The sequence below is a fragment of the Mizuhopecten yessoensis genome, unplaced genomic scaffold, assembly GCF_002113885.1.
Source record: "Mizuhopecten yessoensis strain PY_sf001 unplaced genomic scaffold, ASM211388v2 scaffold10917, whole genome shotgun sequence".
Lineage (NCBI taxonomy): Eukaryota > Metazoa > Mollusca > Bivalvia > Pectinida > Pectinidae > Mizuhopecten > Mizuhopecten yessoensis.
The window spans coordinates 464,371-486,071 of record NW_018408786.1 but is presented as its reverse complement, the minus strand read 5'-3'; the positions used below and the strand labels follow the sequence as shown (position 1 = coordinate 486,071).

Genomic DNA, 21,701 nt, shown 5'->3' with positions numbered 1-21,701 from the left:
GGTAGTCACAGGGCACATGGATTGATAGGACCATGATAAGCTGGTCACAAGGCTTAGGGAGTGGTAGTCACAGGGCACATGGATTGATAGGACCATGATAAGCTGGTCACAAGGCTTAGGGAGTGGTAGTCACAGGGCACATGGATTGATAGAAGTTGTCGGTTAGGCACCTTTATGAAAAGATAACTACAATGTCATCAATATTTTGATATTATCATTACCACTTTATAATCTGCATAATTCTGTACTAGTTGATGAAGTCTAGGTGGTAAGAGATTGTTGCACAGTACAAACATTGTTTCCAAATCAAGTAAAGCATTATTGTTTCCGTCTGTACAGAAATACAGGTATTGGGTAATCCAGCAATATGTAAACACATGTATCAACTATCTGACAGTATCTAAATACTAAATACAAGTATCAATCTGTCCAGAAGTAGATAAATATAAGTCTCAGACATTCTGCCATTGATGACCAATCACTGCGCAAAATTTAAGGATTTGTTGAGTTCCGACTTGAGTGGTTGTTGAGCTTGCAGGTTCAGTGTTAACTTGTGATATCTGAGGCATGAAACAAACCTTCTATCTAAACAATCCAAGGAATATTCCATGTAAAACTATATTTAATTGAGATGAGCAAATAGCTTTCCAGTTTTTATACTGCAATTGTACTTCTGTACCAACAAATGAAACACAAAATATCATATATTTGGCTATTGTGACAATTTTAAAGTTATTTTTGGAAAAAATACTACAAAAATATTTTTGCTTTAGTTTCAAAACGAAAGCTCTGCATATCTGAATACAATATATTTTTTTATGAAAAATGAGTGGCATGAATACTGTGTTCTAAACATACTGCTAATGATGACCAATCACTGCGCAAAATTTAAGGATTTGTTGAGTTCCGACTTGAGTGGTTGTTGAGCTTGCAGGTTCAATGTTAACTTGTGATATCTGAGGCATGCACACAACTTTCATAAAAGTAGTTGGAAGAATTATACTATATAATAGTTTCTGTCTTGCCTCGACGAAGTAGCAGAAGCAAGACTGGTACTGCTTTTCTGACGGCGGCGTCAACATTGAGTTTTTGCGTTTAACTTAGTTTCGCTTAAAGTATAAGTGCTAGACCAAGCAAACTTGGACCATGACTTGGGCCAAAAGAAAATGATTACTTGGTTCTCAGGTCCGCGCACATTTCATTTTTAGGGCACCGCATTGCCGATTTTTTTGTGAAAGAAATCAAAAAAAAAAAATGTGAATGCGCCAGGCGCCGTCTTTAAAAAAATCTGCAAAAATTGGTCCGCATGTCGTTTTTACTCGTTAGTCACCCAAGTCCCGAAAACGTTTGAATAAAATTAAGGATTGATATACAGGCAAGTGTTAAAATTATTATGACTTATTAGTCTTGTGTACAAATGGCGCTCATTTCGGTACAAATAAGGAATGGGGGGTTCGTGATTCTTGTCTGGAACATCGTGGGGGGATTTTCGGAGGCTTGCTCTATGCCGTGTCTCTACACAACTATAAAAAGACAAGGTAATGCCCACAATGAACGTTTTACAAACTACACTATAAAATACAATTGCCCTCGTCTCGTTTTTGCCATTTAATATGAAGAAAAAAAATACCGCCCTCCCACATCTCTTTTGAAAAAAATTGGCCTGAGAACCAAGTAATTAATTTTATTTGGCCTTAGGTAGTACATCTCAACCCATGCATCAAATGCTGGATGCGGCCTACCTTTCATGGTCCATTGACTTTGTCAGCATGTCCATCAACATTAAGTTTTTGCGTTTACGTTAGTTTCTCTGATATGTGCATTGATGGTCAAGGTGGGGCAATGGCAAGACATACCAATCTGAATGGTTTGTTTATAAAAAAAGTCAAAGGCATGCAAACCATGTATCAGCCATTCTGCCAATGATGACCAATCACTGCGCAAAATTTAAGGATTTGTTGAGTTCCGACTTGAGTGGTTGTTGAGCTCACAGGTTCAATGTTAACTTGTGATATCTGAGGCATGCACACAACACAACTTCTATCTAAACAATCCAAGGAATATTTCATGTAAAACTATATTTAATTGAGATGAGCAAATAGCTTTCCAGTTTTTATACTGCAATTGTACTACTGTACCAACAAATGAAACATGAAACACAAAATATCATATATTTAGCTATTGTGACAATTTTAAAGTTATTTTTGGAAAAAATACTACAAAAATATTTTTGCTTTAGTTTCAAAATGAAAGCTCTGCATATCTGAATACAATATATTTTAAATGAAAAATGAGTGGCATGAGTACTGTGTTCTAAACATACTGCTAATGATGACCAATCACTGCGCAAAATTTAAGGATTTGTTGAGTTCCGACTTGAGTGGTTGTTGAGCTCACAGGTTCAATGTTAACTTGTAATATCTGAGGCATGAAAAAAACCTTCTATCTTAACTTTCCAAAAATATTTCTGTGTAAAACTATTTTTTCTTGACAGGAACAAGTTGTTTTCCTTTCCTTACCTTTACATAAATACACAAACAAAAATATTACACACAAAATATTGTTCATAAAGCAATTTGTTACTTTAACACTGCTACTTAAATAGTGTTGCTTCCATTTCAAAACCAGATCTCTGAAGGTTTGAATGCAATATTGTATTAATTGAAGGAGTGGCATTTAGGCATAAAAACTGGTCATTCTGCCAATGATGACCAATCACTGCGCAAAATTTAAGGATTTGTTGAGTTCCGACTTGAGTGGTTGTTGAGCTCACAGGTTCAATGTTAACTTGTGATATCTGAGGCATGCACACAACTTCTATCTAAACAATCCAAGGAATATTTCATGTAAAACTATATTTAATTGAGATGAGCAAATAGCTTTCCAGTTTTTATACTGCAATTGTACTACTGTACCAACAAATGAAACATGAAACACAAAATATCATATATTTAGCTATTGTGACAATTTTAAAGTTATTTTTGGAAAAAATACTACAAAAATATTTTTGCTTTAGTTTCAAAACGAAAGCTCTGCATATCTGAATACAATATATTTTAAATGAAAAATGCATGGCATGAGTACTGTGTTCTAAACATACTGTTAATGATGACCAATCACTGCGCAAAATTTAAGGATTTGTTGAGTTCCGACTTGAGTGGTTGTTGAGCTCACAGGTTCAATGTTAACTTGTGATATCTGAGGCATGAAACAAACCTTCTATCTTAACTTTCCAAAAATATTTCTGTGTAAAACTATTTTTTCTTGACAGGAACAAGTTGTTTTCCTTTCCTTACCTTTACATAAATACACAAACAAAAATATTACACACAAAATATTGTATATAAAGCAATTTGTTACTTTAACACTGCTACTTAAATAGTGTTGCTTCCATTTCAAAACCAGATCTCTGAAGGTTTGAATGCAATATTGTGTTAATCGAAGGAGTGNATTAAGGATTGATATACAGGCAAGTGTTAAAATTATTATGACTTATTAGTCTTGTGTACAAATGGCGCTCATTTCGGTACAAATAAGGAATGGGGGGTTCGTGATTCTTGTCTGGAACATCGTGGGGGGATTTTCGGAGGCTTGCTCTATGCCGTGTCTCTACACAACTATAAAAAGACAAGGTAATGCCCACAATGAACGTTTTACAAACTACACTATAAAATACAATTGCCCTCGTCTCGTTTTTGCCATTTAATATGAAGGAAAAAAAATACCGCCCTCCCACATCTCTTTTGAAAAATATTGGCCTGAGAACCAAGTAATTAATTTTATTTGGCCTTAGGTAGTACATCTCAACCCATGCATCAAATGCTGGATGCGGCCTACCTTTCATGGTCCATTGACTTTGTCAGCATGTCCATCAACATTAAGTTTTTGCGTTTAAGTTAGTTTATCTGATATGTGCATTGATGGTCAAGGTGGGGCAATGGCAAGACATACCAATCTGAATGGTTTGTTCATGAAAAAAGTCAATGGCATGCAAACCATGTATCAGCCATTCTGCCAATGATGACCAATCACTGCGCAAAATTTAAGGATTTGTTGAGTTCCGACTTGAGTGGTTGTTGAGCTCACAGGTTCAATGTTAACTTGTGATATCTGAGGCATGCACACAACTTCTATCTAAACAATCCAAGGAATATTTCATGTAAAACTATATTTAATTGAGATGAGCAAATAGCTTTCCAGTTTTTATACTGCAATTGTACTACTGTACCAACAAATGAAACATGAAACACAAAATATCATATATTTAGCTATTGTGACAATTTTAAAGTTATTTTTGGAAAAAATACTACAAAAATATTTTTGCTTTAGTTTCAAAACGAAAGCTCTGCATATCTGAATACAATATATTTTAAATGAAAAATGCATGGCATGAGTACTGTGTTCTAAACATACTGTTAATGATGACCAATCACTGCGCAAAATTTAAGGATTTGTTGAGTTCCGACTTGAGTGGTTGTTGAGCTCACAGGTTCAATGTTAACTTGTGATATCTGAGGCATGAAACAAACCTTCTATCTTAACTTTCCAAAAATATTTCTGTGTAAAACTATTTTTTCTTGACAGGAACAAGTTGTTTTCCTTTCCTTACCTTTACATAAATACACAAACAAAAATATTACACACAAAATATTGTATATAAAGCAATTTGTTACTTTAACACTGCTACTTAAATAGTGTTGCTTCCATTTCAAAACCAGATCTCTGAAGGTTTGAATGCAATATTGTGTTAATCGAAGGAGTGGCATTTAGGCATAAAAACTGGTCATTCTGCCAATGATGACCAATCACTGCGCAAAATTTAAGGATTTGTTGAGTTCCAACTTGAGTGGTTGTTGAGCTCACAGGTTCAGTGTTAACTTGTGATATCTGAGGCATGCACACAACTTCTATCTAAACAATCTAAGGAATATTTCATGTAAAACTATATTTAATTGAGATGAGCAAATAGCTTTCCAGTTTTTATACTGCAATTGTACTACTCTACCAACAAATGAAACACAAAATAGCATATATTTGGCTATTGTGATACTTTTAAAGTTATTTTGAAAAAATACTACAAAAATATTTTTGCTTCAGTTTCAAAACCAAGCTCTACATATCTGAATACAATATATCTTTTATGAAAAATGAGTGGCATGAGTACTGTGTTCTAAACATACTGTTAATGATGACCAATCACTGCGCAAAATTTAAGGATTTGTTGAGTTCCGACTTGAGTGGTTGTTGAGCTCACAGGTTCAATGTTAACTTGTGATATCTGAGGCATGAAACAAACCTTCTATCTTAACTTTCCAAAAATATTTCTGTGTAAAACTATTTTTTCTTGACAGGAGCAAATTGTTTTCCTCTCCGTACTGTTACATAAATACACAAACAAAAATATTACACACAAAATATTGTTTATAAAGCAATTTTGTTACTTTAACACTGCTACATAAATAGTGTTGCTTCCATTTCAAAACCAGATCTCTGAAGGTTTGAATGCAATATTGTATTAATCGAAGGAGTGGCATTTAGGCATATAAAAACTGGTCATTCTGCCAATGATGACCAATCACTGCGCAAAATTTAAGGATTTGTTGAGTTCCGACTTGAGTGGTTGTTGAGCTCACAGGTTCAATGTTAACTTGTGATATCTGAGGCATGAAACAAACCTTCTATCTAAACTTTCAAAAAAATAAATATGTAAAACTATATTACTTGAGATGAGCTGATAGTTTTTCTTCCTTTCAATATTTATTAAAAGTTTGAAAATAAATGTATTGACAGCGTGGAATATGTGTCAGACTGGTATTGGTATGGACATGGATTCCCATGTATACTGCATGTCTATCTATTGTCATCAATTATCAACCTCTTAGCTGTGTTCTCGTGTGACAGGGCTAGGATCACAGGATACGACGGTGTTAGATAAGGACCAGACCCAAGATCCCAGTGCTCCCGCCCCAGGGGCAGAGGGACCCCCCAGGGAGAGAGAGGAGGAGGCCGCTGGAGAAGGGGACGTCACAGGTAGGTCAACACTCTGTAGTAAAGATATAATTTCTGTACCATCTCTACATGGTGTCATGTCTACAGGTGTTTTTAGTCAGTTATTACGTAGATTTAAACCAAAGGACCACCATCTTACTTCACAAGGAAACAGCTGTATCTCAGTATTTTATCTGTTAGTACTTTAACATATTACTTTGATTAAAAACTTGGTCCCTCTTGTGTCAAACATCTTAAGTCTCAAAATATCTTTGACTTCAATTTTCTTCTTGTACATGTAATTGAGGCCCGAAATGTGTAGCCGATGTATAAAATGACACATGGAGAGGTAGCTATAGTGGGAATGAGTTTCTCAGTCTAGATTTAACACTGTATGTGTGTTACAGAAGACCCAGACATGGAAGGAAGTCCCAAACCGATATTTCGTAGAAAGTCCTTCATGTTCTTTGGCTTCGAAGAAGATGCAGTGAAGGAGCTTACTCAGTTCATAGTGGAGAGACGAGGTGAGTTGGTGGCATGGAAGACGTAAACTTCAGTATGTAAAATAGTAACTAGTTCATAATTTCAATTATGTCCCAGGTTTTTGGTGTACCATTAATTGAAGACATTTGACATGGTTTATTAATCAAAATGTAGAAAATGAACAACAAAAGTAAAAGGATTTGTAATAATAGCTATTAATGGCGTCCGCCCTTCTTGGTTGAGGGGAAGCAACTCTAACGTTTAACATTGTTTATCTTGATCCTGTATATAGCATTTAAATTTATATTATGATAAAAAAGAAATACCAAATTATTGTTTTGTCTTTCACTTAACAAGTGATAAATATGTAAGAGATCTTAACTAACAAGAAATTAAGATGTGAATACACTTAGGTCCTCAAATAGTGTTTTATTGTCGGAGAAAGGGAGAAGAAACAAATCATTGATTACAATACCATGCTTTCTGCTTCTGTTCTGTATGTCCACTAAAATGTTTACCTGTATGTTTACAAAAGGATTTGAAATGATACGATGATTGTACATTTTACAGGTCGAGTGTTTGACCCCAAAGTTCGCGTGGTACTCGATTACGCTGTTGTTCCCCTGGACGGGTTCCCTGTAGACAGGACAGCAAGTGAAGTAGTCACCAACGCCTGGCTGGTACGATGTTTATGCCAATTAGCACTGTAGGGCTTCGCCAAATCAACCTAGGGTAGACATTTGTAGCATAAACAAATGAACAGCTACCTCACAGGGCAGTGTTTTTGTTACTTAAGTTTAACAACAGCCTGTTCCTTTATGAATTGGGAAAACATAGCATTATTTTTATTGAAATTGGGAATAGATTCTTCATTTTTTGGTCATTTTGGGAAAATATGGCATTTTTTAGCTAGGGGAAACAGCCTGTAATCGACTGTAAAACTGAGCCAAAAAATCACTGCAAGTCTCAATGTAGCCACATTTATGCAAAAAGACGTTTGACATGGGGCTATAAAAAATATTTAAGATTTAAAGGTAAAGGTCTTGTTTTCTATTAAAACAATGTCTTTCTTTTCCCAGCAAATCTGTTTGGAGCATGACACTTTGATGACTGACGCTAACGAGCTGTATCATCCTCTGGATCTTAATCTCGAGCCTCAGCAGCTGACGGGCTGTGTTCTGTCCATCAGGTACAAACTCACTTACATAGCTTAATTGTATTTCACTGTTGTCTGCTACATCATGATATGGTTGTAACATGTTATGATATGGTTGTAATATTGTACTAAATGGTTGTAACATGTTATGATATGGTTGTAATATTGTACTAAATGGTTGTAACATGTTATGATATGGTTGTTATATTGTACTGAATGGTTGTAACATGTTATGATATGGTTGTAATATTGTACTGAATGGTTGTAACATGGTATGATATGGTTGTTATATTGTACTAAATGGTTGTAAGATGGTATGACATGGTTGTTATATTGTACTAAATGGTTGTAAGATGGTATGACATGGTTGTTATATTGTACTAAATGGTTGTAAGATGGTATGACATGGTTGTAATATTGTACTATATGGTTGTAACATGGTATGATATGGTTGTAATATTGTACTTTATGGTTGTAAGATGGTATGACATGGTTGTTATATTGTACTAAATTGTTGTAACATGTTATGACATGGTTGTAATATTGTACTATATGGTTGTAAGATGGTATGACATGGTTGTTATATTGTACTAAATGGTTGTAACATGGTATGATATGGTTGTAATATTGTACTATATGGTTGTAACATGGTATGATATGGTTGAGGTATTTTATGGTATTGTATATGATCGTGACATTTAATACATGGTTATAATGTATATGATTGTGTCATTACATGGTTGTAACTTGATATGTAATCTCAATGTTATTAAAATCAGATTTGTGTTCAACTGAAGTTTTGTAGTTTCCTCCAAAAAAGTAAAACTTGTGTTTTCTCTCCAACAGTGGCTACTCAGGGACAGAGAGAGACTGCCTGATGCACATTGCTGAACTCCTGGGGGCCAAGTAAGTTACCTCTGACAAATACCACCCAGTAATTCTGGGTACCGGGGATAAATAGTACCACATCCATAGATTTATGTTAATACTAATTTTGTTGACTTAAAACTTTCATTATAACAAAAAAAAATTCAAAATAATAAAGGGTTACTTTTGTTTGTACTTAGATCACTATAATGTTTAGCACTGTTTCACCTTTTGCCTTCCATGTCTGTTATCAGGTGTCAAGACTACTTCGTAAGGAAGGCTAGTAAGGGACTCCAGCCAAGCACCCATCTCATTGTGCGCGAGGCAGAGGGCTCCAAGTACGAGGCTGCAAAGAAATGGAACATCCCCGCCGTGTCAAACAGGTACCAGTTATTTTCCTGTCAAGCTAACTCATCATTCAGATCTGAAATTTTTGCATAAGTTAATATATGCATGACTTAATTATTATATTCATGTTACAGAGTGATAGAAATGAAATTGATAGATAAATGTTCCACTGTGGAAATCATAATTACAAATTACTGGTATCATAGTGTTTTGTGTGTATTATTTCAGGTGGTTGTTTGCTTGTGCTAAGTCTGGGAAAAGAGAAAAAGAGGAAAAGTTTCATATTGACAATAAAAACATTGACTCAGTTGAAATGGAGGTACAAGAAACTTCCACAAGGACAGCAGAAGTAGAAATCTCCGAACATCATAGAAAGCCTGATGAGGCATTAGTAGGGAGGGGGGAGGTTCGACAGCAGAACAGCATAATGGACAAACAGGAAGCTGTTCCAACAAATGACAGTACCGTGAATGTGCCAGTAGAGGAAATTAGGGGTAGAAAGAGTCTGAAGCGCACCAGCTCGACTCTAGACTGTCCAGGAACCACAGAGGACAACAACAGGCCCAGTAAAGTGGCACGGACGCTGGAGAATGTTAAAGAAAGTAGTAGACAGATGGACAGTGGTACAGAGGAGTCTATATCACGTCCTGTAGACAAGCCGAATCAGGGAAGTCAGAAGGAAAATGTGAGCAGGGTGAACAAAGCTGCTGTCAATGAGAGAGTAAAGGTAAAGACGGTGTACTACAGATTAATGAAGATTTCCCCTATATAATGGTACAAATAGAATCTCTTACATACTTTGTAAAATACAGAATTTTCTTAACGATGGGGTGATATTTTGTAATTAATCACTGATGAGATTGATCATAGTCAAGAATGTTGATACATGTATCTCAGAATATCATCATGTCTGTCTTTTACAGCAGTAGGTAAGTTATTTTTTTCTGTCAATAAAAGATGAGAAGACGTCCTAATTTTGGCGTGCTAGGATATCAATCTTGTAGGAAAGGATATGCCAGGTATGAGAAATTTCAAGTGCCAGATGAGACTTATTTTAACCTAGGATACATACATATCCATATACATTTAACCTTAAATAAGTAGAGCAAAATATCTTATCCAATACTATGAACTTAAATATAAGCTCTCACTATTCATATTCATTGTGTACTGCTTTGACTTTTAGGCCCTGCAGGCAGAGGTGGACACCACTCCACAGGGCGGATCAAGGTTCCGCACAGGACTCCAAACTCCCTCTCCCGGGCGCTTCCTTGACCTGAGCAAAGAATTCCACCCTGTGTTTGATCTTACCGTAAGTAGAAATAGGAACTTATTGCATGACAATCCATTTGTCCTATGAATCAAAGTGATGAAACATTCAGTACCTATTGTCCAGTGAAGCAATGTTCTGATATCTCTTGAAATAAGGTACTTGAAGTTAACGCTTCAAATAGCAATCTGGGAATAGAAATCTGTCATGAGCCATTTTTTGTGTTGTAGGATGCCCTGGCCTCACTGGAGACTCCAGAAGGGCATCGCAAAGTCAGCAGGAGGAAGACCAGCTTGGTAAGTCGAGATTACACCAAGATAGACAAAAATGATCGGCTTTACATCATCTCTAAACAGTGGTTTAATTAATCTATTAGTGTTAAAATTTTATTGATCTCTACTTACGTTGGTGTCTTGATGAAAAATACCTGGAACATATTTGACATTACATGTGTTTTTAGTGTCACAAGTCAGAAATCGAATCCATGCAGAGCATCCAATAGCTCTAGGGGATATCCCTGATCATGATAAAATAATTGGAGGAGCCTTTGAGGAAAACCCTGATTATGAGTAAATAATATGAGGATACCCTGGGGAGATCCCTGATCATGATAAAATAATCTGAAGGCCCCTTGTAAAATCATTTTTGCTTCAGTGCTCCCTCTATAAGATAAAAAGAGGACTTGAGTGAATTGATTTGCTTCCCAAGGTGCATTAGTGATCTCAAGTTTTCTTTTCTTTCTTGACTGTCTTCATATTAAACACATCAGTCAAGCACCTTGTCAGAATAATGTGACTGAGTGCAGTGTCTTGCTCCGCAATTCAAATGTAACAATGCACCATGGATGGCTCCATCACCAGTGGACATTGTTACAATAATAGGACCGCCTGTGTGTAGCAATGATATCATGGTTGGTTTATGTTTACGGAGCTGTGTGAATTTCTGGTACTTACTGTTTTATATAGCCTCTGGATGAGCTATACACTATACAGATAGAAAAGGGTCTGAAGAACATGGAAGAAGGCCAGCCTGCTGTTGAGAAAACTCCAATAAAGGTCAGTATACCTCCATCCTCGATATTCCAGTTACCGTTACGCGACCGAGAGTTTCTTTTGATGTTCGCAGAGAGCGAAAGTGAGCGTAACCCCTTGAGTATTGAGGATGGTGTACCTCAGACTGAAGGTGATCTTTCTGAAATGAAATTATAGTTTTCAATCCACCCCATATTGGTAGTTTTGGACGATATCTATCCAAAACAAGAACTTGTTTGTAAATATGATTGGTCTTTGCTTAGATACATCTGTTATTGTAATTGGCAAATTGTTTCTAGATCTCTTCGATGCTTTTTGTAGAGTACATAGAATTTTCATTCTGTCTTTTGGTACAATTTTATTCATGTTACTCTTCCTACAACACTGCATTGATTTCTAATGCACATAAAGGTGGACAAGGAGGTCCCTCCCCTTCATGGTGTCACCATTGTCGTCAATAAGAAGTTATCATCTCAACAATCTGATTTCAACAACATTGTGTCTGACCTTGGAGGGGACTACCGTTGGTCATATGACAATTCCTGTACCCACTACGTATTCCAGGTAAGGGCAGACAACTCAATACTCACGTCATATACCCAGTAAGGGCAGACAACTCAGTACTCACTACGTATTCCAGGTAAGGGCAGACAACTCAATACTCACGTCATATACCAGGTAAGAGCAGACAACTCAGTACTCACTACATACTCCAGATAAGGGCAGACAACTCAGTACTCACTACATATTCACGGTCAGGGCAGACAACTCAGTACTCACTACATATTCCAGGTAAGGGCAGACAACTAAGTACTCACTACATATTCCAGGTAAGGTCAGACAACTCAGCACTCACTACATATTCCAGGTAAGGACAAAGCACTCTTTCTCACATTACAGACAGCAGTGTTCTTGTTACATATTCCAGGTAAGGACAGTAATTTGTTGTAGAACTGTCAGAGGTATTTTATTTTAGAGTGTGAATGTATATTGATTCACAAAGGCAGTCTACACTCATTTCATATGAATCCTTGTCTGTTAGAAGCCTAATGTCAATTTTATAAGTGGCATACTTAATCACTGAAACCTGGTCAGGGCAAACAACTTATTAACTCGTTATATGTTCAAGGTAAAATGCTGACAATTACTCCTATACTGGTTAAATACAAAATGTACCAGGTATCTCAGGTATAGACAGTTATAAGCTTGCTACATACAGGTAATTGCAATTGCTGAACCAAACTACACACTCCATATACATATAATGGTTAGCGACTAGTGTAATACATACAGTGCATGTTTAAAACAAAAATGTGAGTGTAGACAGATTTAAGTACAAGTTGATCAGTGAATATTCTAAAATTTGTAAGATATAGCTTGCGTTCTCAATACTGTGTGTACATAGAATTCATCCATTTTGAGTAAAGGTGAGACAAGTATCACTTGTTTATTGTTTTTTATTACAGGGACGTGCAAATGACACGACAAAAGAGTTCCGATTGGCACGTGACCAAGGCAAGATAATTGTGTCACCACACTGGCTACAAATGGTATGAATACAATAATGATCTGTTACTATGCTAACAACCGCTGAAATGGTATAAACAGTTAAATGCCTGTTTATTTATCTTGTCATATATTAATTGCCTAGACCATGTCAGCAAAGATGCGATGTAGCACCACACATTAGTGAAGCTAGAGATGTAAATATTCAGCAAAATTTTTAGAATTTTAGTGCATTTAAATGCAAACTTTTATTTATTTTCCATAGGAAGGATTAAAAAAGCAAGATTTTCAGTCATTTTGCCCACAAGCCGATTTGCATTTCTTTGTAGCACTTTTATGCGACAGAACTATTCATACATTTAGTTTGCATGCAATCAGATACAGGCGTAGAAACCCAACGATGAAATGATTATATCTGCATTTCTCTTTTCATCAACCCTTTCACCCCTATGTCACTTTAGTAGACTCTACCATGCATTGACATGAATGAGTCCATTATGGTCTACAGTGGTGAAAGGGTAAACTCAATACTAATTCTAACCATTACCTCGAGATTTGTGAAGGCTTTATTGTTGAGGAATGCCTCATTCTGAAAATTATTATGAAGCACTGTCTTCACTATGTTGAATCCCTGGAATATCTAGGTGGTCAAACTAGACCCTGGACATGGACTTAGTCAACATTGATCGCATTGTAGAGCATGCTAATTTTGTTTAAATGATATATGTCTTGGAAAATGCTCTGTTTTAACTGCAAATTGATCGCAATCTATCTTGTGTTTCAGTGTAAGGAACAAATGGCCAGGGTGGATGAGTCACTGTTCCCACATACTTTCAACCCCAATCTGTCCTTGGTAAGTCACATTTTCAATCCAAAGCTTCATATTTATGCTTGGTAAAGAAGATAAATTTACAATCAAAGTGTTCACAGTTATAGCATCAATTCTTTTTGACCATCTGCAAGTCTATTTAACATTATGGTGATGCACTAAAAGAGTCATTGGGTCATTCCCTGAATTTCATCAGTTTACTACTGGGTTTGCCATAAGTTATAAGTAAAACATTTAATGGATAAAAGGGATAACTTTGTCTATGCTGTATTTTAATGTTTGTATTTGTTGTTTGTCTAAAGTCTGTGGTGACCAGTAAACGGACGGAGACACCTGGCCGAGCGAGTCGCCGGGCAGGACGAGCTGGTTCGAGGAAGGGAGAGGAGGTTGCCTCAAGTTCAAATACCACTACGTCTACTTCGCACTCAAAACAGCTATCGCCATCACCAAAACCAGAACAAAGCATTAATTCTAAGCCAGCATTGTCCAAAACTGAGGACCTCCAGTCCGATACTAAACAAGAAATCTCGCCATTAAGATCTGAATCATCTTCACCACCTCAGGGGACTAAACCAGACACATCTCCAAAAGAGGAAGGGCAGAAGTCAGGAGAAGAGGTCATGGAACAAGAAGGCGGTGCCAAAGAAACGGTAATTAAATCTCAACATAAATGTAACATGAGCTAATTTTGCCACCAAATAAACTGCTATTCTTGGTTACAGCCAATTACTTCTGAAAAAACAATATCTATTGCCCTTGTTTAAATGCCGAACTGGCCTTTAGCCTTTGTCAAATATCTGCAAAGAAAAGTGAAGAAAGATACAGAGTTGTTACACTACCTACGCGGGTAGGAGTGAGGATGTAAGTAGTAAAGTAATTGCTTTATCTTTGTGTCCGTTCATCATAAAAAGGTTCTGTACAAAATATCACACAAACCCCTCAACATGTAATGTCAGGTGCTACACCTGTAAGATTTGGGTGGTTATGGGTCATAAAGGTTAAAGGGTCAAAGGTTACACTTGACCACTGTGTTGGGGAAGTATGTCTTTGTGAGCCCCTGCTCAATTTGTTTATATTACAATACAAAACAGCCACTAATTAGTCTATCATTATTTTGACCGTTTAAAGTACTGCAAACAGTTGTTTCATCCGTTTTTGTTTCGACCCAACAGGAGGGACTGGAAATCGGTGGAACATTGGAGCTTCGGGAAGTCCTCTCCAAACAGCTTGAGAAAATGATGGGATCAAAGTAAGTTTTATTTTTGTGTTTTTAACGTTTTTATCCAGAATTTACTGTGACAGGTTCATTTTTGATGTAATTTTTTTCTCACAATACTCCACTGAATAGGAAATGTTTTATAATTTTAAAAGAAATTGTGATTGGTAAAAAATAACTTGATCTATTATACCTGCAAATTAGATTTCAAAGAAGAAAAAAAATCCTAATGGATTTCTCAGAGGTGATTATTATCAACAAATATAATACATACCTTTCTGGGTCATTATTGAGGTCATTGAATGTTTCCTGTTTGATTTACAGAGCTAAGAAAAACACAAGGAGAAAAAGTAAAAGGCTGAACTGTAAGTATGAAGATATTTAATATGTGGAGTGGAGTTACATGTGATTTAATGATAATCTTTAAAGCTGTTTTTGTGAGAATTTGTAAATCCCAAAGTCGAATAAAGTGCTGAAGATATTACCAGGCCCTGTTGAAGTCTTAGAAATGTTTCCAAGATCTAAATGAATAAGTTTGAATGAAAACACAAATGAGGAAAAATATAGTTTTATTGAGTAGAGTGAATACTTCGATAGTTGATGTGAGTGTTAATTATTTGTTGTAACAGCCAGCGGACAGATGAACATGTCGGGAGAGACATCGGGGGAATTGTCGGGGGAGGGACGGAACAGTAACCATAGTCGTCCCCCTTCCCACCAGAACCGCTGGAGTCTTCAAGGTATGTAGACTGTTTTGTCATCTGAAGAGATATTTGTGGCGTTTCTATTCTGTACTCTCCATTGTAGCCTGTTTGTGTTGCTCTCTGTTCCATCGTAAAGCTTTATTTGCAAAATTATATACATCAAGTGACCATCATGTACTAAACAGTAGGAGTAGTTGTATATGATTTATCACAATAGTTTGTATGATATAATTAAATAGGGTCAAAATTCATGATCTCTAATCACTACGATATAAGACTGCGACTGTTCTAATTTTAAGATCTTTGAATCAGGGTGACATTTTGTAAATATTTAGAGGATCCTAGCTGGTATTAGAGTAATAGTGTGACAAACATATAGGATTCATTATTTACAGACTTTTGTTATAACTGTAAAACTACATCTAGGATTAAGAGATTACTTATTCCCAGGCTGTCTTGATGGACTATTGATATGTGGTTAGTGACCCTTTGTGTGTTGTATTTTTAGACGAGCAGTCTGGCCAGAATGAGCGAAGGAACAGCAGACAGACCACTGGGGGTTAGTATATAAATACATGCTGCCCCATGGAACATATGGCTTTTAACGACATGCAGAAATGTTGCCCTACTCCTTCGTCCATCTCAACTCACAATGGGAGACATTGGCAATGGCTTTGAGTTCATTAAAATTAATCTGATTAAGCAGAACATTAAGTAATTGATTGGAAATGTTTCAAAGAAAATAGTTAATTGCTTAAATTATCTTGAAGTACTTTTATGAATAGTGATATTGTGTGTTGTGTTTGTACCCAATAGGGAAGTCCCTGGAGAACAACTCGGGCCCCGAGGCTTCACAGAGTGTACAGATCACCTGGGATGATCCCACAGGAAGGTAAGATCTCTCCTGGTTTAAACCATAGACATCATATAAGGTTTCTGTCATTTCATTGGTCATATAACTAACTTTTTGTTGTTCTAAGTATTTCTCATTTTGAATGGCTGAAGTGTTTTTGGTGAAACTGTAGTATGCATCATCCAAGACCATCATTTAAAGGTCAAGGCCACGGTTTTGTTCCCTGGATAGAGTTGTGAACTCCATAGACAAAGGAAGTGCTGGTTGTATTGTTTTAACTAATAACTATACTACTCTTCAGACTGGAGGAGGAGAAGCTGGCTCACAAGCTGGAGAGAGCATGCAGCCCGACACAGGACCCTGCCCTGCCCCCGGGCTACCTTGATGCTGAGTTCTCTGAGGTGGAGGAGGAGGAGGAAGAGGAAGAAAAGCCTGTACCACACCTTCCTCATTATGTAAGGCCTACATAAAAATATCTCTTGTTTCATATCATATTGTTACAAAATTATATCTAAGCCCTCTTAATATAATTTTTCAACGTTTAAAAAGTGTAAAAATTGACAGTCGTCTATTAACGCCAATATGACATGCATTGTAATTGTGTAAAAAGAGGTCTCATGTCCACCAATGTTTTGTGTAATTGCCTTGGTCCTTTTGTTTAAAAAAACTGCCTTTTTACCATGTATGTTTTCTATGGATGACAAAGAAAATATTTAAAGACTGAAATTTTGCTACTTGATAAAAATAATCATATTATGTGAGTGATTGTGCTACAGACCAATGTAACTCATGGAAGGTTAAGCATTGCTGCTGATTTTAATAATGTTAAATATGTTATTTTATAGGGTAAGACACCTGACCGACACCCAGAAGATGACAGAATAAAGACTCCTGAAGCTCCAGCTCTGGGTAAGTATTGTCTAAAATTCCGTTGTACTTTAAGACCAATCTGTTCTTTTCTATTCAATTTTTACCTTGCCTAAGCTGAAGTAAGCTATTGCTGTCATACTATTTTCATATTTTGCATCTTCTCTGAAACCACCAAACAGATTTCGAATAGATTTGATTGAATGCCTGGTTTAATAGGAGGCAAGAGAAAAACTTTCCTTTATTTTGAGTCCCTTGGTCCAAATGGATCACCCCAAGTAGTACTATATATGTGTATACAATGGCAGATATCTCCTGTATTTCTTGTTGTTATGTATATGTTTGGTTCTGGCAGCCTTCCCCAAGCCCAGACATTCCACTAGGGGAGATATCTCAGAACCAGTTGTCGCAGTGAGTGATGCTGAGGAGAAGGCCAAGGAGGAGACAGCTCGACCTACACCAGTGTTCTTGCTGTCTGGAGTATCACAAGAGGTAAGTTCAACAGTAAAATGTGCTTCTTTACAGCTCTACTACTGAGGTGATAGTTCCCAATCTCAGTATTCAGGGGTTACTCTCACTTACGCTCTCTGCACCCCTGGAATATGTAATAGCAAAATTGAAGGCACAAAGACAGCTGTTTGATTGGTCTCGGGTTAAAAAAACAAACCTGACCAATCGCTAGGTTGATATCTGTTCTTTGAACATTACAAAGGGACGACACCCGACTTCAAAGTCAGTCCATATGTACATCAAAGGATCGAACTAGTCTTCTTGTCTCATCAACAAGGTGGCGCACACTGAGCCTTCAATTTTGTTACGATTTTGTTCAATAATGTTCCAGGGGTGCAGAGAGCGAAAGTGAGCGTAACTCCTGGAGTGTCGAGGATGGTTAGTCTCGTATCATAACTATAGATTTATGCTCGGTCTGGACTTCTATTATAACTATAGATTTATGCTCGGTCTGGACTTCTATTATAACTACAGGTTTATGCTTGATCTGTCAGTTAGTCAGTACATCATTATGTCTGGGGTATATCCATATACTTTGTCAACTACACTTTCCAAGTTTTGTATGCGAGCACCTCTTGGGAAGGCAGTGTTGCATATTGAAATAGGTTGTATGCCTATCTACTACAGTTATGGCCCTTTGTTCATTAATCATACCCAGGTTAGTTCCAGAGGTTAGGGACAATGCACATTGTTTTTTGCTGCATGTTAACTTCACATTTCTGATTGGCAAGCCGCAATGGACAACAATTTCTGATTTTCAACTGTGTTTCTCAAGTCCTATTTTCTGTTGCAGGAAAAGGACCACTATGGTGCGCTTGTGGAACAGCTAGGGGGACAGATGCTGGACGGCCAGATGTACAGTTCTGCCTGTACTCACCTGGTTATAGGTAAGTGTCAATGCAAGTGTGAAGCTTTAAAAGCAAGTGATCATGAATGCTTCATGTTTGGTGAGTGAGTCTATATCTAATTCCAGAATCTGAATGACTATTTTTTTACCATTTAGCCTGTAGTTCCTATGTTCATAATATACATTCTGACTTTAGGTCTGCCATCTCGCAACGAGAAGTTTCTTGCTAGCGTTGCATCAGGGAAATGGGTGCTTCACAAATCTTACTTTGAGGCCTGTCGACAGGAAGGCAAGTTTGTACCGGTAAGTCTGACAGGATGGCAGGTTTGCCAGTACATGTATAAAAACCAATCTTTCAAACAAATTACTACATAAAGTAGCAAATTCATATTAAACTTGGTAAATGTCAAAGTAACAAATTGAGATTTACAGTCCTATGAGCAATTTTTTGTTTGTTTTTGTACCCATTAAACCGGATGGACCAGAGTTGTTCTCTTTTATGAAATAAGGTTGTCCCTATTAATCTGACTCTGCTTTCAGGCAAGCCTTCACAAAGTCTTGTAAGGCCTGCAAAAACGTTTGCAGGTCTGCCAGTATTTGTACCCAAAAATGTTACATTTAAAAACAGACAAACCGTTTGTTTGTTCCAGATAAACAAACAGGCCCCAGATCTCTTATTCCAGTTTAATCAAGTTATTTCTCAAGGAAAAATATATTTCTGATAAAAACAGGAAATGTACGTAATTGAATTTGTATTTGAATTGACTGACAGGAGGCATTATACGAGTGGGGAGGAGAGGGCACCTCCAGCCTGGCCAGTAGTAAGAACCAGGTGGTGGTCAAGCTCGCTGCGGCCGCACACTCCTGGAGGGTTTCAGTGGACGAGGAGCGACAGGTAGAGGAAAACAACTCGTAGGGAGGGGAAAGTAGGAAAGAGTAAAGACACATTAAAGAATGTCTGTTGGAGATATTTCCCAACAGGACTTCATTGACTTTCATATACAGGACTCAATTGCCAAAACAGTAACAGATGGTTATGAACATTTCCGAAAAAAAACATCCCTTTAATTCTTGTGCAAAGAAAATAGGTTCAATGTAAAAGTTCGCTGACATAATATCAAACTGAGACGTTACTTTTCCTTAAGAGAAAAAATATCTTGTCCAATTAGAGTTTTAACTGCGAATTATGTCTTGGCTATAAGCACTGTATATGTTTGCTTTTGACAGAGGTCGGGATCCTGTTTTGGAGCATTCAGTGGCTGGAAAGTACTACTCTGTGCTGACCCAAACAAGGAATCAAGCTTCCGCAGATTACTGGCTGCAGGAGGCGCCACTGTTCTCACCAACAAGTAGGTATACTGTAGGAAAACAGAAGCACTTCAAGATTTTCTTATTCAAACATTTCAATATATTACAAATAAAACAAATTTTATTCACCGTTTTACCAATCAGAAATTTGCTATGAAAAGGAATGGGCCGTTTTAATGATCAGTTTGACCATTGTTCCAGTGTATTGTTCTTATCTATTGTTGGAAATTATAATTTCTGTTTAATGAAGAAAAAAAAAAAAATTAATAAATTTTGTAATGAAATTAACCATTTTAGTAACTGTTTTCAAACTACAAACAAACTAGTTGAAATAGATGGAGAAGTAATGTAGTTGATCTGATGTTGGTGTACAAACCGTTGTTTCAGACCACCATTCTCAAGGTCACTGTCTGCTACACATGCCTTCATAGAGCTGTCCAAGTACAAGATGTCACAGGTCAGTTGTTAACAGTTACATATTCTGACTTTTTTCCCCAAAAATCTTTTATTTGGTATACATACTGTAAGATGAAGTTCTCATCGGTGGTCTCCCTTTGATCAAGTCATACTTGGTATGATGGATTCTCACTGATATGTGGCAAGGTTTTGAGAAGATGTGAAGTGTGACGATTGTTTCTCCTGTACATGTCACAGAAGTTCTCACTTCCCTGAGGTATCTCAATCAGTGAAATCAAATTCAAAAGTGCCATAGAAAAGAAAGGAAAAAATGTTGAGCACTTTATTTGAGCCCATCATAAGCTATTTTTTTTAGAAGAAAACATTTACACTAGCCATGCATATTTGATTTACTAAAAGTAACAGTTAATGTCATACTTAGTATTGACTCTACACACTAAGGCCAAGATGATACCATTTTTCGCCAATGTTGAACTAGACTTAGCATGTATAGGGGTATACACTCATAATAAATATCATGACTCGCCAAGTTTTCGGATATTATTAATGAGGTCACAGGTAATTCCTCAATTCTGATTGGTTGTCATTTTCTAGACAGTGTTGAATGTTGAATAATTCAAAAAATTGCAATAAACTTTTTAAAGACAGAATAGATGAACACATTTGGATGATTATTGTAATCTATTTGATTGAATTTTACAATTTAATACTGATGATGTAGAATTAACTAGCAATATGGCAGTGTTTTGAGCCCTATCATGCTTTCATCTGATCAACCAATGATCAATAAGAAGTGATTGAACATTTCCCATCTTCATTGGTTACAGGAAGACCTGGAGGTACTCCTCAGTAACAATGTATCATGTTTGCGCCCTGACTTCATTGCTGCACATCTGACCGACAGCCCTCCACCACGTCCTGAAGATTTCTGTCCTCCAGAGGTGTCTGCCCTCAGTGTAAGGTAGGTAACCAGCCCTCCGCCTCGTCCTGAGGATGTCTGTCCTCCAGAGGTGTCTGCCCTCAGTGTAAGGTAGGTAACCAGCCTTAATATCTGTCCTTTGCACATTTGATCTCTGAGTTAAAAGCCGGTCCCATGTCTCAACAACTTCTGTTCGACAGAGGTGACCAAACAGCTAACAAACAGTTTTTCTCCCATAGAGGTGTGTGCCCTCATTGATAGGTAGGTACCAGCACTAATCAATAGTTTCTCTCCCAAAGAGGTGTATGCCCTCATTGTGTAGTTGGTACCAGCACTATTCGATAGTTTCTCTCCCATAGAGGTGTGTGCCCTCATTGTTAAGTTGGTATCAGCGCTATTCGACAGCTTCTGACCCATAGAGGTGTGTGCCCTCATTGTGAAGTTGGTACCAGCACTATTCGATAGTTTCTCTCCCATAGAGGTGTGTGCCCTCATTGTGAAGTTGGTACCAGCGCTATTCGACAGCTTCTGACCCATAGAGGTGTGTGCCCTCATTGTGAAGTTGGTACCAGCGCTATACGA

At 37.0% G+C, this 21,701-nt stretch overlaps 1 protein-coding gene across 1 annotated transcript in view; it reads left to right on the top strand.

The window, feature by feature from the left end:
* The window catches only part of LOC110463570 (DNA topoisomerase 2-binding protein 1-like), a 39,567-nt gene that overhangs the window by 15,888 nt on the left and 1,978 nt on the right, over positions 1–21,701 (top strand). Inside the window, exons 16-43 of the mRNA XM_021518268.1 lie at positions 5,902–6,030; positions 6,396–6,512; positions 7,042–7,151; positions 7,551–7,660; positions 8,474–8,533; positions 8,749–8,877; positions 9,071–9,569; positions 10,029–10,154; positions 10,343–10,408; positions 11,078–11,167; positions 11,555–11,707; positions 12,610–12,693; positions 13,434–13,502; positions 13,781–14,128; positions 14,651–14,727; positions 15,019–15,059; positions 15,324–15,434; positions 15,907–15,957; positions 16,215–16,290; positions 16,553–16,706; positions 17,097–17,160; positions 17,474–17,610; positions 18,422–18,515; positions 18,672–18,778; positions 19,248–19,370; positions 19,703–19,824; positions 20,171–20,240; positions 21,028–21,161. Coding sequence (XP_021373943.1) covers positions 5,902–6,030; positions 6,396–6,512; positions 7,042–7,151; positions 7,551–7,660; positions 8,474–8,533; positions 8,749–8,877; positions 9,071–9,569; positions 10,029–10,154; positions 10,343–10,408; positions 11,078–11,167; positions 11,555–11,707; positions 12,610–12,693; positions 13,434–13,502; positions 13,781–14,128; positions 14,651–14,727; positions 15,019–15,059; positions 15,324–15,434; positions 15,907–15,957; positions 16,215–16,290; positions 16,553–16,706; positions 17,097–17,160; positions 17,474–17,610; positions 18,422–18,515; positions 18,672–18,778; positions 19,248–19,370; positions 19,703–19,824; positions 20,171–20,240; positions 21,028–21,161 — 3,451 coding nt within the window. The remainder of the gene's footprint in view (positions 1–5,901; positions 6,031–6,395; positions 6,513–7,041; positions 7,152–7,550; positions 7,661–8,473; positions 8,534–8,748; positions 8,878–9,070; positions 9,570–10,028; positions 10,155–10,342; positions 10,409–11,077; positions 11,168–11,554; positions 11,708–12,609; positions 12,694–13,433; positions 13,503–13,780; positions 14,129–14,650; positions 14,728–15,018; positions 15,060–15,323; positions 15,435–15,906; positions 15,958–16,214; positions 16,291–16,552; positions 16,707–17,096; positions 17,161–17,473; positions 17,611–18,421; positions 18,516–18,671; positions 18,779–19,247; positions 19,371–19,702; positions 19,825–20,170; positions 20,241–21,027; positions 21,162–21,701) is intronic.